At 41.1% G+C, this 17,736-nt stretch overlaps 1 protein-coding gene across 1 annotated transcript in view; it reads left to right on the forward strand.

The window, feature by feature from the left end:
• The first annotated feature begins 210 nt into the window (after positions 1–210).
• Positions 211–17,736, forward strand: part of VPS41 (VPS41 subunit of HOPS complex) — a 449,214-nt gene continuing 431,688 nt past the window's right edge. Inside the window, exon 1 of the mRNA XM_030203975.1 lies at positions 211–280. Within this exon, the coding sequence (XP_030059835.1) occupies positions 269–280 (12 nt within the window). The 5' untranslated portion in view covers positions 211–268. The remainder of the gene's footprint in view (positions 281–17,736) is intronic.

Here is a 17,736-nt window from a genome sequence, read left to right on the forward strand (position 1 = left end):
AGGTTTGCTTGCTTTGCTTTGAGAGTACGGCGACGATGGCTGCGCGGGGAAGGGGAAACTGAGACTGACCTAAGTGGTTTCAACGTTTTGACGTCACTTCGTCTCCTGTCTATTAAACCTCATTGCCTGCTTCGGCCCTGTCTGGTGCGACTTCCTATTTCCGGCAGGGCGGGACGCGGCCGATAGAGAGAAGTGCGTCAGAGGGGGCGGGGCGTTGCAGAAGGAAAACTGCGGTGCTGGGCGCGGGCCTGGGGTGATTCAGTCAGACATGAGTTTAGAGGTAGGATGGTCACTGGGGTGATGGTGGGGAAGATTTGGTTTGAGGGAGGGGTGCCGGATAGTCGAAGAGGGGAGGGGGAAATATGCTGGACTGGACTGTGGAGGGTTGGAGAGAGGAGAGATGGTAAGATCACGGGGGAGAGAGGTGGGATCCCCAGTCCCGGAATGAATGTGGCATATGAAAGCAGTCAAATTCACGTGTCACATGCCTAATGCGTGTGTGACTTGGTATCTTTGCTTACACAAACGACTTGTACTCTTTTTTGTTGTTGTTGTTGTTTAAATGCCGGATCATCAAATGGACAAGTTTATTCCGTCACCATCTGAATAAACATATTTGTGAGCTGCACTAATTACTTATAGCTCTTTATGCATGAAGTTAAACTGATAACTTGGAGTAGAATATCTTCTTGTCAGGACTTTGCTTGCATGGAGAAAACGTGGACTGGGCACATTTATTTCTGGGTTGATTGGAAACTTCTGTTGGTGATTTGAGAACTACCTTTTCCCCCAATAAAATTTTACCTGTGTAATAAGACATCATGGTTTATTATTGCCCTTGGCCTATGTGCCCAATATCCAGAATAAAAAACAAAACAACTGCAAAATGGAAAAGGCACTTAGCTACAGGGAAGCAATAGCTTAGATCTTAGCCTGATTTTGATAAAGTTAAGTATTTTATTCACTAGTGAAGTTTAAGTTTGGTGACGGAGGACTGATGCAGGTTGTGATCCTTTTAACCTAGAAAAATGTTGTAGTACATGAGTTTTACAGATCACTAGCAATGTGACTTCAGAGTTAAAAGAAGGCTGCATCTACATCAGATTCTGGAGTTAATTTCAAAAATCTTTGAAACTTTAAGGTTTGATACTATATATGGATGAACCTATTTGACAGCAAAGTAGTAATTGGTTTTAAATACAGTATGATTTGAGATGTTAGTGATAAATAGATCATGACAATCTAGGAGCTCTGTGAGGCCTTTTTTCCTTCAACATATAGAAATATATGGCTAGTTTATTTGGATACATTTTCATCATGTGGGAAGTAATTGTCGTCTTATATCTAGCGGTTGTGTATTTCCACACCCTAAATTTAATTACATCTAAGTGATGATAAATATTCTACATGTATTTCTTTTTCTAATCTTTGTTTGCAGTTTATTTACCTTGTTTTGGCCAAATAGAATCTGCAACTGGATTTTAAGCATTCCAGTTTTTGAATTTTAACTTTGGGCCCTGCAAAGGGGGATTTTACTTCACCAGGGCTCACAAGTCGATATGTTTGTAATCATTAGTAGCCCCATTTTGCTGTTTTGAAATGTGATCCTTGTCATTATATCACAGTAGGTTATTAGTGAGCCTTCCTAGTTTAAACATATACCTTTTCTATCTTCTTTGATTATTTTGTGCCGCATGTTTTGTTGTATTTTGTGTGAATTCCTTCAAAAAGGGGGTAAATAAATCCAAATAATAAATACATTTATTGTTGTAGCAGATTCTGTCTAGCTACTGGAATTTGAGCACTGTTTTTTTTTTCCTTTTGGACTCTCACCCACCCAAATTCCTGCTCCTCTTATATAGTCTTCCTATAGTAGTAGTGGACTGATCTTTTTTTTATGAAATTAGGGTTGTCAGCAGAGTCCTGTAAGGAAATTAGCACAGCAACATGCCTTACTGATTCAAAACTTATCACTCTTGTTTGTTTAATCTAATTTTACTCCAGTTTATATTGTAGTTCTGATTAGTTAGATACATATGATCTTTTCTGAAGAAAAAAAATGAGACAGCACACTAGCTGCAGTATGGTGGTTATCCAGTCCTTTGCACGAAGTGCCACATGTACAACTATCTTCCTGCTGGAAGGAGGTTATATGTGTGCACCTGTTGCAAAGAACTGCTGGTACACAGAGAATGAGTACAGTCACTGGAAGTGCGAAGTGGATGATCATGCAACCAGAGTTCTAATAGAGGAGGCCTTTGGCAACCTAGTAGACCTTGACATCCTGTCTGAAAGCCTCTGTGCTGCCTTAGAGGACAAGATATCAAGAAAGAGAACAATACCACACAGTGTTAGAAACTGATCTTTTTAGCTAGGATCTGCTCTCTGTAGGTGGAACTAACTACAGTAGAGTGCTTTGTATGCACTATAAGAGTGGTAGGGTAACAGTGGATAGCTGTTATCAGTAACTCTAAAATCCCTCCCCCCCCCCCACCCACAAATTCTTTGACTCCAAGTTCTATCACTCTGGGAACTGACAAGCAAGAAACAACCCAATTATTCCATAAAGGCTATTAATTTGCAAGTGAAACTGACAAAAGTGAAAACACTAGTAACTGAAAATTACATGCCAATGTAACATAACTCAGGAAATGTACTTACTAGAGTGTTAGAGTGAATGCACATTAAACCCTGGGTCAGGCTGGGAATCGTGTCTCCTATCATTACCCTTTTTAGTAATAACAGAGGTGATATACAACCTGGATGTAGATGAGGGTAGCAGATGAACAGCTGGATGCAGAAGATCCCAGTAGTGCTGCAGAGAGGATGGCTGGTAGAAACCTTAATGATGGTAATTCAGGCCGAATGGAAAAAAACAGCTCTCTGCTTTCCATTGATTTCCAGCGCTTCCAGTGCTTCTTTATACAGTTCTGGTGGAGGCAAAGTCCTTGAAAATAAGCAAGCTCCTCCCTATGTTCTGTGGTCTTGATTTCATGCCTAGGCCCAAAAGTGGCTGAGTCAGCCTGATTTTGAGTGCATGTCACTAAGCAAGAATTTTGTCAGGTGATTGAATTAGGCAAACAGTCCATAAGCAATTCCATTTTTGCTGATGCAGGACCTTAATAGAATTGGGGCATAGTTCATACTGTATTGGTGCATGGCTTGAAGTATCTGGTGCTGAAGTTGTTGTCTTAGCTCTCATTGTAGGGGTTTTGATGTGTTACCCTTTTGTACCATGTGTACTTTATAAGGACTGGGTTTCTGGAAGGGTAGAAATAGAACTATGTTTGTTATTGATGATTCATTTACTTGGAGTATAGAGCCCTGGCCGAGATGGAGTGACCAACCTCAAAACAGTTAACATCTCTTCATAAAGACATGGCAAACTGCAAAAGTCAATTGATCAGGCAGCCGGATTTGTCATCACATTGGCTAATAACATGGAGAACACTTATTTCCAAAGAAAAATGTAAGCAAACTTCCTCAAAATTACAGACTGGTAAATTGTCTGTCTATTGCAGTGAGCAGCTCAGAGATTGTAGATGCTGAGAGAATATGTGATTATATTGACTCTAATAATATCATGGCAATAATGCAGAACAGCAACACAAGGGGAGCATATGGAATGAAAGTTGCTTGGCATCAGATAAATTATTATTATTATTATCAGTGCTTTTTTTGTAGAAAAAAAGGTGCCGGTACTCATTATGGGCGGGGTCACCACATATGGCTCCACCCCTATGATAGCCACACCCACATTAACCACACCCCCTACACCAGCCATGGCGCATATAAACAGACATCATTGAAAATATTACAGTACTATAGGAGAAAAAAAATAATATGATTTTTTTCATTATAAATAATCAATGTAAGCTCTTACAGCTCCAGTATACCCAGTGCAAAATAAGACAGCCAATGTAAATTCTCAAATTGGACATATTACAAACACTAAAATGAAAATAAAATGATTTTTTTTCTACCTTTGTTGTCTGGTGACTGTTTTTCTTTCCATATTGGTCCCAGTCTGTGATTCTGCTTTCCTTTGTTTTCGCTTAACTCTTCTGTGCCATTTGTCATTTTTGTCTCCTTTTTCTTTGCTTTCTTCAATATTTTTCAGGCTCTCTCTGTCCAGATTTAATTCATTCTTACTATCCATTCTTTAATTTCCTTCATCTACCTGTGGCTTTTCATCTTTTCCTCACCCTTGTTCTCCCCATGCCCTTCCTCTTATTCTCCAGTCTTGCTCTATTCCCCTTTTCCATCCAGCAGCTCTGCTTTCTCTCCCCTATTTCTTTCTGCATTCTTCCATCCAGCGTCTTCCCTCTTTCTCTCCCCATCTTTCCATTTTCCCTCTCTCCCCATCCTTCCATCTGTTTTTCCCCCTCTCTCCCCATCCTTCCATCTGTTTTCCCCCTCTCTTTCCCCATCCTTCCATCTGTTTTCCCTCTCTCTTTCCCCATCCTTCCATCTGTTTTTCCCTCTCTCCCCAATCCTTCCATCTGTGTTTTTCCCTCTCTCTCCCCATCCTTCCATCTGTGTTTTTCCCTCTCTCTCCCCATCCTTCCATCTGTTTCCCCCTCTCTCCCCAATCCTTCCATCTGTTTTTCCCCTCTCTCCCCAATCCTTCCATCTGTGTTTTTCCCTCTCTCTCCCCATCCTTCCATCTGTTTCCCCCTCTCTCCCCAATCCTTCCATCTGTTTTTCCCCTCTCTCCCCAATCCTTCCATCTGTTTTCCCTCTCTCTCCCCATCCTTCCATCTGTTTTCCCCTCTCTCTCCCCAATCCTCCCTCTCTTTCCCCATCCTTCCATCTGTTTTTCCCTCTCTCCCCAATCCTTCCATCTGTGTTTTTCCCTCTCTCTCCCCATCCTTCCATCTGTTTTCCCCTCTCTCCCCAATCCTTCCATCTGTTTTCCCTCTCTCTCCCCATCCTTCCATCTGTTTTTCCCTCTCTCTCCCCAATCCTTCCCTCTGTTGTTTTCCCCTCTCTCTCCCCAATCCTTCCCTCTGTTGTTTTCCCTCTTTCTCTCTCTCCCCAATCCTTCCCTCTATTGGTTTCCCTCTTTCTCTCTCTCCCCAATCCTTCCCTCTGTTGTTTTCCCTCTTTCTCTCTCTCCCCAATCCTTCCCTCTGTTGTTTTCCCTCTTTCTCTCTCTCCCCAATCCTTCCCTCTGTTGTTTTCCCTCTTTTTCTCTCTCCCCAATCCTTCCCTTTATTGTTTTCCCTCTTTTTCTCTCTCCCCAATCCTTCCCTTTATTGTTTTCCCTCTTTTTCTCTCTCCCCAATCCTTCCCTCTGTTGTTTTCCCTCTTTCTCTCTCTCCCCAATCCTTCCCTCTGTTGGATTCCCTCTTTTTCTCTCTCCCCAATCCTTCCCTGTGTTGGTTTCCCTCTCCCTGCCAAGTTTCCCGCGAAGTCGCGACGCACGCAGCACCAGCCCCTATTTCCGGCCGCTGCTGCTTCTCCTGTTGAGCAGCAGCGGCCGCTACACAAAGAAAAAGTTTAAAAAAATTGAAACCTGGCTGAAACGCGGCACCCCGGCACTGTAGACAGCCATTAGGCATTGGCTGTTGCCCCGCAGCCGCTCCTCCTCTTGCCTCTATGTCATTGCGCTCCTCCGGGGTCTTCCTCCAGGGGCAGTGACGTAGAGGCAAGAGGAGGAGCGGCTGCGGGGCAACAGCCAATGCCTAATGGCTGTCTACAGTGCCGGGGTGCCGCGTTTCAGCCAGGTTTGAAGTTTTTTTTTAATCTTTTTCTTTGTGTAGCGGCCGCTGCTGCTCAACAGGAGAAGCAGCAGCGGCCGGAAATGGGGGCTGGCACTGCGTCCGTCACGGGGCGGGGGGAGCAAAAAAAAAGGTGCCGGTACGCCGTACCGTTGCGTACCGGCACAAAAAAAGCACTGATTATTATTATTGTTGCATGACATTTATATCCCGCAATTACCATCAAAGTTCAGTGTGACTTACATAATTAAAAAAACTGGGCAAACCCCAGGAACATTATAGGCCGATAAAACATGCAGCCAAGAATATGCAGAGAAAAGCTGAATCTATGGAAAATACTTTGAGAAGTAACAATTTACGATTTTTGAATTTTCCTAAGGTTGGGTCTATTTACACCTAGGGAAATGCTAAGGAAATATATAAAAGAAATATTTGGGATTCCAGAGGACTCTATTCCCCCCTTTTCTCAAATATATTATCTCCTGAGGAGGGCAGTGGTTCCTGAACATGCTAATTCTCCTTTAGATATATCAGCAATCTTAGAGTCTTCGGACTCAGAAACAGTTATTGCCTCAACTTTATTGGCCTCTGTTGCTTTAGCTCCGGATAAAACATGGCTGATGAAAATGTTTTTTAAGAAGAAAGACTTTATGGGACTTAAAATACAAGTATTCCCAGATGTATCAAGAGAGACTCAGAGAAGACGTCGACAGTTCTTAATACTTAAACCAGGGGTTCTTCAAATTGGTGGTTTTTTATGTATGTTATCCATGCAAATGTGTAGTCCAATATCAGTCAACTAAATATGTGTTTTTTTGAGCCCTCACATCTTAATGAATTTCTAGTAGCCAAGAGATCTGTGAGGATAAGTTAATACTAATATTAATATTAATGTTATATTGATGCTCTTGTTAACAATGCTCTAGGAATGTAAATAGGGCTCTTTGACCACGTGTGTTATATTTCTTATAACGGTATTAAGATACAATAATTCCACATATGTGTTCTTGGATCCTAAGTAGTGGACTTGCGGATAGTTATTGGATAACTTTATTTTCTTCATAATTATGTAATTTGTAATTAATAGCGCATAACTTTTCTGTACAAGTTTTACTTGATTGTAAGAATTTGAAATTAATAAATATACTTATCATAAAAAACATGCAGCCAAAAAAAAAAATAGTTTCCACTGAAATATTTTCTAAATAAGGAATTCTTCAGCAGTCTATGAAATGCATCATAATTAGGTTGAGCTCTGATTTTTACTAGAGCTGTACATTTAATGTGTTAATAACGCAGTTAATGTGTTAAATGTCTTAACTCGCGTTAGAAGTTTTTAACATGAGTTAAATCAGCATTTGGCCAAGTCTCTCTCCCTTTTTCTTTTTGTGCTGGGACCTTACCTCTCTGACGCTGTGGCACCCTTCTCTCCTCTGTGTGCTCCAAGGCTCTCTCTAACAGGAAGTTCTGTCAGAGGGGGCGGAACTTCCTGTTAAGCGGCTTTAGAGTTTGGGTGGGTGAGGCATGGGGAGAAGGTGCTGTGTGAGGAGCTAGAGCTGCCGGGTGAGAGAGAAAGATGTGGACTATGGGGGAGCTGCCAGGTGACAGAGAAAAAGAAGAAAACAAAGTGAGAGAGTGATGCAGGAGAGGGGGACAATGGTGGGGGAAAAAGAAGAAAACAGAAAGTTTCATGGATTGAGGGAAGGGAGGAGATGGTGCCCATGGAGGGGAGCATCCATGGAGAGCAGGGAGATGGGGCCCATGGAGGGAAGGGACGTGGGAAGAGATGGTGCTAATGGAGGGGAGGAACATGGGAGGACATGGTGCTCATGGAGAGAAGAGAGACAGGAGGAGATGGTGTCCATGGAGAGGAGGGGAAGAGATGGAAACTAGAAAGATTTGAGCAGGAAGAAGAATAATGGAAGAAGAAAGTTGAATGTGAAAGATGGATATAGGGCAGGAAGTGAAGGAAGAGAAAAAGAAAAGAAATAATGAATAGATAGGAGGTTCAGGGAAGCTGAACCAGAGACAGTGAACAAGATAATTAGAAAGATATAATCACCAGACAAAGGTGAGATAAGTTATTGTATTTGTAGTTTAGTAATTGAAATATGACAGTTTTGAGAATTTCCATCTGCTGTCTATATATTGCACTGTACAGGAGGAAATGAGAGAGGGCGCTATATGTGATCAAACACACAATTAAAAATTTTAATTGCGTTTAATTGTGCGGTAAAACTTGTTAATTGATGAATAGCCCTCATTTCTAAAGGTAGCTTGTTCCAGTTACTAGCTGCCTGATACTCAAATGAAGTAGATAAAATTTTCTTGTACACCACCTTTGTTGGATCTGGATAATAAAAAAAAAATCTAGATCCAGGACGGGTGTTTCTAACTGATAAATCGAATACGTCATATAAGTAAGTAGGTGCCTCTCCATATACAATTAAAACAAAACACCAGACGGCATAGCTTAAAAACAATGCATGCCTTCACTGGTAACCAATTTAATTCCATCAGCAATGGTGTGGCTGTATCGAACATAGATACCGCTCTTGATGCCATTGCCGCAGCGGACCGTTGCCTGGCTGTGGTCTGGCCCGATCTTACCGGTAGTTGCTTCGTTGGATGCCACGGGGCATCGATCGTCACCTGTTCCCTGTCTTTCGGTCAGCGTCCGGCAGTGGTTTGGTGCGATTGCGTCGGGGGTGGTGGTGGTTGCAGGTGGGCGCGGTTCGGCTCTGGTCCACCCAGTGGAGTTCACACCATTACAAGGGGCTCGTTTGGCCCACCGACTGCGGGCATCCATCTGTTCCTCCAGGCCGATGGCTTCTTCTGCGCTGCGGGTCTCTCCTTGATGTCGTTCTGCAACTCGATTGGTTGCTGGACGTTGGACGTTGCGGCGGCGCCATTGGGACCTTCTGGAGAGTGTGTCTTATGTTGGGGTGCCTCGTCTCCTGCTGTCTTGCCGTTTACAACTGCGACCATGGCCTGATTTGACTGTTTGTCAACTTCCACCTTTTAATCAGCTGTTCTTTGTTGAAGATTTCAGCGAGTGTGAGGGTCATAGCGCCAGATGTCTTGGGAGTTGGAGTGGACGGTTAAAGGTACGGCTTTCAACTCCATTTCCACCTTGCAGGGTCAACTTGATCTGTCCGGTCAATTTCCATCTTTTCCAGCCTAAACAGGTTCAGGCTACTTCAAGGATTCAACTTATAACCTGAAGTCCTTCTTAACAACATTTCATGGACCATTTCTTTTTACTCTGTTTTTTTTATCTTCTCTAATTTAATTGAAATTGTATAACCACCGGTCTAGCGATAGCCTAATCAGTACATTGTAAGCCACTTTGAGTCTGCACAATGTGGGAAAAGTGGGGTATAAATGTGCTAAATAAATATTAACCGGGTTGTAGTGATTGAAGTTTCTTTAAAACCATATCTTTACTGCCTATGTAAACGATGTTACAGTAGTCAATGTGAGCCAGCACCATTGACTGTTCAATCAATCTTAATGGCTTAGAATTAAAATTTGATCTAATATGGTGTAACTTCCATAACACTTCAAAAACTTTGAGAGCAATTGCCTGTGCCTGCGCTTCAAACTTAAAACACATCAAAAATTACTCCCAAGATTTTAAGGGAGCATTCTAAAGGAAAACCGATGATATCAATACTTTTAAGTTTTTTCATTCACCATATTAAATTTACTACTGAAGACTATGAATTTAGTTTTATCCTTATTCATTTTAAGTCTAAAATTGGCTGCCCATTCTTCTATCATATTTAATCCCATTGTTGCATTAACAACAACATTTGACAAAGCCTTCAAAAGAAATAAAAACTTATGTCATCTGCATACATTAAAATTCTAAAAACCAAACTTGATAGCTTTTTTCCCAGAGTTGCAGTAATTTTTATTATTAGGATTTATTTACTGCCTTTTTGAAGGAATTCACTCAAGGCGGTGTACAGTAAGAATAGACCATTTAGTAATTAAACTAAAAAGAATAGGGGATATGGGTGAGCTCTGAGGGACTCCACAACCCGAGCTCTATGCAGTGGAAAAAGATCCCTTCATCTTCACACAAAAATTTGTGGGTTATGTACTCTATCTCCACCTACTGGTAGATGGTCAACAAACTGAATTCTGTCATAGAGGAATACTGACTAAGCTGCTTGCCATCCCATATCTCCAGCAGGTGGTGGACAGTATCTCAGCAGCTCCTGGTTTTGTCAGTGCATTCTGGCTCCAGTTTTGGAGCATGGGAGGCCTTTAGACTTGTACTGGTGCCAACCTTGAGGTACACATGGTAGTGTCAGGTCCCCCCTCCCCTCACGCAGTGAACTTCTCCTTCCTCACAGTAAAAAAAAAAAAAAAGATTTAGTTAGTTTTCACACAATTTCTCTGCTGTGAGCGGTTGACTCTAGGAACGGGTTGAACTCGTTAAATCCAGCACACTTCCTCACAGAGAATCTACTCCTCAACTCTCTGGTAAGGTCAGCACTGGGGAAAATACACCTTTAAAGATTTTATTACTATCAAGTGTTAATTGTGTGCATTTTTTTCCTTTCACTTTTATTTCTTGCTGGCTGAGTCTGTCATACACTGCTCCCATGGTGAGTTATGAGGGACAGTGTTGAGGCATCGTATGCCACGGTTTTTACCTTTCAGAATAGCTGTTTTTCTGTGGTGGGCATTGCAGCTTCCCATGTGGAGCACAGCGCATCAAAGTCTTCTCAAGCGGCTTCCTCAGAACCCACTCTCTCCAAGGCAATGGTGGCCAAGATGGATTTTAGCGGCAATCTCTCCTTGCAGTCTTTCCTCGGTGGTACAAATTCATGCTCCTATTTCCATTTCTCAGTCTCGTTCTGCTCCTTCTGTTAATGTGGAGGCAAGTTCTCAACTTCCATTTTCTCAAGAGTTCGTTCTTCATCAGGTTTGTTAAAAAGGTTGTATGCTATTTCAGATACTATCCCAGAATTCTTTGTCTCAAGAGTTTAGATTCTTCAAAGAAGAGATGCTTAGACTCTCTCCTAGATGGTCCTCCTGCCTCTCCTCCATTCCCTGTTCCCTCAGAGGGAGGAATTTCAACAGCTTCTTTACATTCTGTTCTGCCAGAGGTTTTGGAGGAAGGGGAGATCCCTCTGGATGAGGCTCATGATCCTACTGCTGTCAGGATGTTTCACAAGGAAGAATTGCCTACCTTTATTACAGAGGCTTTAGAGGTGCTTAATATTTCTACTCCTTCCTCTCAATCTGTCTTGCTGTCTAATCCTATGATTGTTAGTACAACAAGGCCTCCAAAGTTCTTTTCTGTACACGAAGCTATGCAGGAGTTAATTTCTGCCCAGTGGACTACTCTGGATGCCAGCCTCAGGGTAGTCAGAGCTGTCTGTCATCTGCATCCTATTTCTCCTGATGAATTTGAGAAGTTAAAGTTGCCTAAGGTGGTCGCCTTAGTGGCTGCAAGTGTAGAGGGAGGCATAGCTCTCAAAGTGTATAGGACAGGAAGCTGGCTCTCCTTTGATGTTTCTGCTTTATCTCTTCGAGCGTCTGTATGCAGTTTCTATGCAGCTAGAGCTTGCTTAAGTTGGGTGCAGTGCACAACTGATAACCCTGATTTGGACCATCAGGCTTCTTTGGAATTCTCAGCTATGGAAACTGGATTGGCATATTTAGCAGACCCTCTATATGATCTTATTAGAGCTTCAGCTAAACAAATAGTCTTAGTGGTAAACCGCTAGGGGCTAACTATGGCTCTGTCATTAGGCTGCAGATGTAGTCCCTAAGCAGCATCTTACTAAACTTCTCTTTTGAGAAAAGCTTCTATTTGGTGAGGATCTAGAGAAATTAGTTAAATACTTAGGGGCTTCCAAGACTCGACTTTTTCCTGAAGGCAAGCCTAGAGTGCCTTTGCGATCCAGCCTATCTCTTCCTCGCTTGAAGGACACTAAAAGATATAGACCTGGGTGGCCGTCTACATACCAGAGACCTAGATATCAGCCAAAACAGTCCTTTCGTTGTGTAAACTGAAATTCTTCCCAGATCAACTCCAGCCTCTTGCACTTCACGATGAGGTATCCATCCACTTTTCAGAACAGATAATAGAGGGTCATCTCTCGGCCTTTTACAAGGAGTGGACCAGAATCACTCAGACAAATGGTTCTAGATGTTATCAGAGATGACTATAGATTAGAATTTTCTCAAATCCAAAGACTTTTTTTTCCCCTTGAATCCCCATGCAAAACCTTACAAAAGAAAAAGGCGGTGCTTTCCACTCTGCAAACCTTACAAAGCTTGGGAGTGATCTGTCTTGTTCCCTCCCAGGAAAAGAGTCAGGGACATTATTCTATTTATTGTTTATTATATTTGATATACTGCTCTATCTGACGTGCAGGTCAGAGTGGTGAACAATAAGCTGAATATAAAATGAAAGGAATTCCAATTCAAAAGGAAAGCACAAACAAGCACAGTCATACAAAATTAAAACCACAGTAGCTGATCATGCATCAAGCCTGGTAGCTGAGACCCAAAAGCTTGCTGGAAAAAATAGGTCTTTAATAAGCTCTCAAACTTATGAAAAGATGCCTCCACATGCAAGGGTGGGGGCAAATTGTTCCAAAGTTTTGATGCTAAAAAATAAAAGGCAGATTGTCTCCTAGACTGATAGTGTGCTTGTTTTGGACCTGCTAATACAAGGCACTGAGAGTCAAGAGACCTCAGGTTCCTGGAAGCAGTATAGGGGATTGTAAGAGTGGAGAGAAAAGAGGGAGCCAATGTAGGCAAATGAAGGGGGTGGGGGTGATATGGTTAAATTTTGTTGAGATCCACAAAGGAGTCTGGCTGTTGTATTATGTAAAGTTTGGAGGAGTTGAAATGCCCAGCAGTACCAGCATAGGTTGCATTGCAGTAATCAAGTCATGATATCAAGAGGGCATGGATAAGTGTGTGGAGTTTTGTAGAATCAAGATAAATGCTGAGGTAACGTGATTTATAGAGAACAGGGAGCCCAGTTCTGACAACAGCTGAAATTTGCTATTGAAAAGGAAAAGATGAGTCCAGGATAATTCCTAAATAGCGGAAGGATGCGAAAGGGCTAATTGGGATATTCAGCAAAACTGGGGACAAGGAGGGCTGAGTTAGATGACCAGTAATCAAAGTAGTTACAGTTTTTTTTGTTGATCAAACACCAACTTATGTTGTGAGAACCAATTAGCCAGAGCGGCTAAACAGGATTGCAATAGGCAGTATTGACTGGGGAGACAGGATAGATGAGTAAAATGTCATCGGCATAAAAGTAAAAATTAACATTGAAAGATTGAAAAAGAGTGGCTAAGGGGCTTAAGAAAATATTAAAAAGTAATGGTGATGATAAAGATGCCTGAAGGAAGAGAGTAATGTGAGGAGGATTTACCAGCAAAAGTTACTGAAAAAGTGCGTTCATGGAAAAAAGAATTGAACTAAATAAGTATAGATTCAGAGATCCTGATATCGGGCATTGAATAAGCAAAGAATTATTAATGAGATCAAAGGCTGCTTGCTGAAAGGTCTAATGAAACAATTAGTGCAATGTTGCCTTGATTTTGTGTTGCATGGAGGTCACTAGTATAAGAGATGATGAAGATAGATTTGTACTGTGAAACTGCCAGAACCCTGCTTGAGGGTGTTAAGTGTAAGAGAAAGTTCAACATTGGCAAGAAGTTGTTGATAATCTCTTTTCTGCATTAATTTAGAGAGGAAATATAAGTTGGAGACTGATCAGTAGCTAGATGGTTGGGTAGGATCAACAGAAGGTTTCTTTAGGAAAAACAGTTGCATGTTTCCAAGTGGAAGTAACTGACCCTGAGGAAAAACTGAGGTTCACTACTCAGAAAATAAAAGTAAACCTTGGTGAGAAACAAGAACCATGGAGAAGATCGAGGGAACAAGTGGTCATATGCATAGGGGAGGGAATAATGGTAAATGAATCTAGAGTTGGTAGGAAGAAGGCTGACCAGACAGAGAAAGGTAAGGAAGTCTCCAGCGAAGTCGCAGGAGAGACCCATGAAGTAGAAGAGACGAATGGAGGAAAGTGTAGAGTAGTCCCCTGACATAGGAGAGAGATTTTGTTAGTGAAGTAGTGAACAAGATAATCTGCTGATGGAAATCTGAATAGAGTTAGAGGAGCAAAGCCATTTAACAGTATGGAAAAAGGCACCTAGAGGGATTATTATTTATTTTGTAGCTCCAAAGAAAGGAGGTTCCTTTCGGCTGGTGCTCAACCTCAAGCAGGTAAGCAGATCCCTCTGGGTCAAACATTTCTGCATGACAATCTTGAGCTTGGTTATAGTCCAGGGGGATTTCTCACACCGTATGATCTCAAGGAAGCTTACACCTATATTCCCATTTGGCCTCCTCATCAGCGCTTCTTAAGGTTGTGTTACTAGTCATGGTGGTTGTAGCAGCCTTTTTAAAGAAAGAAGGGATCAGGGTTCATCCTTACCTTGATGACTTTCTAATCAGGACCTCAACCTTTCAAGAAATTCTGTGTCATCTCTCGGGTGATAAATCTCTTGCAATCTCTAGGTTGGGTAATCCATTTTTCCAAAATCCAATTGCATCCTTCACAAACTCTAGAATACTTAAGGGTTCAATTAGCTACTGAACCCTGACTTCAACAACAAATCCCCTCCAAATATCGTATCATATCAAACCTATGACCTGCTTCATGAGTAGTAGTATAAAAAAGTTTGATACCATCCCAAAGAAGCTAAAATATTATTAAAATTAGAAATATTGTGTTCTTGACCTGCAAGATCCATATGAATATTAAAATCCCCCAATAAAATTATATCCTCAGAAACAATTCCATAAGTACACAATGATTCAACTAATGCTGAGTAAACGTTATTGATTGGATATCACGGCTAGATCAGAAGCATCCTTTGAAGCGTCAGTGCTCTTGGCAGGTGTTTGTTTCTCGCCTTACTTGTACTAGCTTTATTTACATCCCACAAATTTCTGGATTCATCTGCTATTGATGCCAAGGAAGTAAAAATTATGCCTTAACTGATAATTTTCTTTCCTTTAATCACAGCAGATGAATCTAGAAACGCTAAATAGTTTTGCTCAGTTGGTTTCTAAGTTATTTATTATTTTATTTATTGCATTTGTATCCCACATTTTCCCACCTATTTGCGGGCTCAGTGTGGCTTACAATACATTGTATTAATGGAAGTACAATTTGTTACAACTCAATTGTGGTTACATTGTTATGCATTGTTTAAAATAGAGTCTACGTATCGTTAAGAGAATAGTACAATGGAACAAAACAATGGAACAAGGAAGAACAACGGATACTGATAGGACTATAGAACAATAGCGCGAAAAACTTTCGGGTATAGCATTTTACCTGTAGATTAAGGTTTAAGTATGTTAAAATGAGAGTACAGATGAGAATGTGTTGATGTATTACTAACAGTGTGTGTAGACATCATGTGTTTTGATCCTTTCGATAGATATTTTCGAAGAGATGAGTCTTCAATAGTTTGCGGAAGTCAGTCAGCTCGTTGGTCGTCTTCAGGTTACGTGGAAGATTGTTCCAAAATTGCGTGCTCATATAAGAAAAGGTTGATGCTTGCATCACTTTGTATTTTATGCCTTTGCAATTAGGGAAGTGGAGGTTCAGGAAAGTTCGGGATGATCTTTTAGCGTTTCTAGGTGGTAGGTCTATTAAGTCAAACATGTAGGCTGGGCCTTCACCATGAATGATTTTGTGGACTAGTGTGCATACTTTAAAAGTGATGCGTTCCTTGAGTGGGAGCCAGTGTAGCTTCTCTCGTAAGGGTTTTGCGCTTTCGTATTTTGGTTTCCCGAAAATGAGTCTGGCAGCTGTGTTCTGGACTGTTTGAAGTTTCTTCAGTATTTGCTCTTTACTACCTGCGTATAATGAGTTGCAGTAATCCAAATGGCTAAGTACGAGTGATTGCACTAGGCTGCGGAAGACGGATCTTGGGAAGAATGGTCTTATTCTTTTCAGTCTCCACATGCTGTAAAACATCTTTTTGGTTGTGTTGTTTGCGTGATTTTGGAGTGTTAGATGGCAGTCAATAGTGACTCCAAGGATTTTTAAAGTTTCGGAAATTGGAAGATTTAGTTTTGGTGTGTTTATAGCGGTGAATTCATTCGTGTTGTATTGAGTTTTTTCTGCATTCAGTTTCATACAAAATGCATCTGCCCAGGTGTTCATGATGTGTAAGCTTTGGTTGATTTCATTGTGGATTTCTTTTATGTCTTGTTTGAAAGGGATATATATTGTTACATCGTCAGCGTATATATGTGGGTTAAGGTTATGGCTTGCTAGAAGTTTTGCCAGGGGTGTCATCATTAGGTTGAAGATAGTTGGTGAGAGGGGTGATCCTTGCGGTACTCCACATTCTGGTGTCCATGCTGCAGACGTAGTTGAATTTGATGTGACCTGGTATGAGCGTAAGGTTAAGAACCCCTTGAACCAGTTTAGGACATTGCCTCCGATGCCAAAGTATTCAAGTATATGTAGTAGGATTCTGTGGTCCACCATGTCAAAGGCACTTGACATGTCAAATTGTAGAAGGAGTATATTGTTGCCGGTTGCAATCATTTGTTTAAATTTAGTCATTAGTGTAATTAGTACTGTTTCGGTGCTGTGGTTCGATCGGAATCCTGATTGGGCATCATGCAGTATTGAGAATTTGTCTAGATAGTTTGTAAGTTGTTTTGTTACCATCCCTTCGGTTATTTTGGTTATTAGTGGTATGGATGCTATTGGTCGATAATTGGTTATTTCACTTGCACTTTTCTTTGCGTCTTTGGGTATTGGGGTGAGTAGAATATTTCCTTTTTCTTTTGGGAAAAGCCCGCTTTGTAGCATGGAGTTTACATGGTTCGTTAGGTCTGTTATGAATTGTTGAGGGGCTGATTTCATGAGGTTGTTTGGGCATATGTCTAGTTTGCAGTTGGATTTGGCGAATCTTTTGAGTGTTTCAGAGATGAGGTCTTCTGATAGTATTTCAAATTCGGTCCAGGTTCTGTCTGCTGGGTATATTCCGTCTTCTAGGTCTAGACAGTCTAGGAGTGTGGCATATTCAGTATGGCTGGTGGGTATTTTAAGTCGTAGTTGAATAATTTTCTCTTTGAAGTATTTTGCAAGGTTGTCAACACTTGGTATGTCTTTGTTGTTGTTTGTAACTGGTGTGGTGTCTAGCAATTTGTTCACAAGGAAGAAGAGTTTGTGTGTGTCTTTGTAGTTTGATCCAATGATTGTCTTATAGTGTAGTCTTTTAGTCTGTTTTATGGTGTATTTGTATTTCCTCCGAAGTAGTTTCCAGGCATTTAGTATTTGTTCATCCTTCTTTTTGTTCCATGCGCGTTCTATTGGTTTCTCTGTGTAGGATTATTGCTTCAAGTTACTGTTACTTTAGCTTCTTGTTCTAATATTATTCATTCCTTTCTTCTGTGGGGAAGGAGAAGTTTCATCAAGCTAATTAGTTCCTTCTTTGTTATGAACAATACTAGCTGATTAAGCTGCTTTAATTTCTGTATGACAGAGTTCAGTTTGTTGTCCTCTCTCTCCACCTGCTGGTAGATGGTCATAACAAGTTTCTGGTTTCAACTGCTGTGATTAAAGGAAAGAAAATTATCAGGTAATTTTTCCATCAGCTTTTGCTAAATAAAGCCATCATGGCTAGTACTAAGAAAAGCAGAAATTTCAGTGTAGCCTTTGGTAGGATTCCATACTCCTGGATAATAATTTGCCCTTAAATGTACAAAATAAGCTATAAATTTATCGAGTACATTATCTTCACCATGAAAATGTTGCAAATCATATGCCATCTAAAGTGTGAAAATGTACAGTAATTTCAGGAGTCCTAATATCAGGATCTAGAACCCTTTTACAAAGCGGTGGTAAGCCCAATGCGGGATTACCGCTCGCTAAAAGGGAAGTACCGCTGGCGGTACTTACCACCTCCAGCGTTTGCTGTTTCCGCGGTTA

Source organism: Microcaecilia unicolor, chromosome 1 (genome assembly GCF_901765095.1).
Source record: "Microcaecilia unicolor chromosome 1, aMicUni1.1, whole genome shotgun sequence".
In the NCBI taxonomy this organism is placed as follows: Eukaryota; Metazoa; Chordata; class Amphibia; order Gymnophiona; family Siphonopidae; genus Microcaecilia; species Microcaecilia unicolor.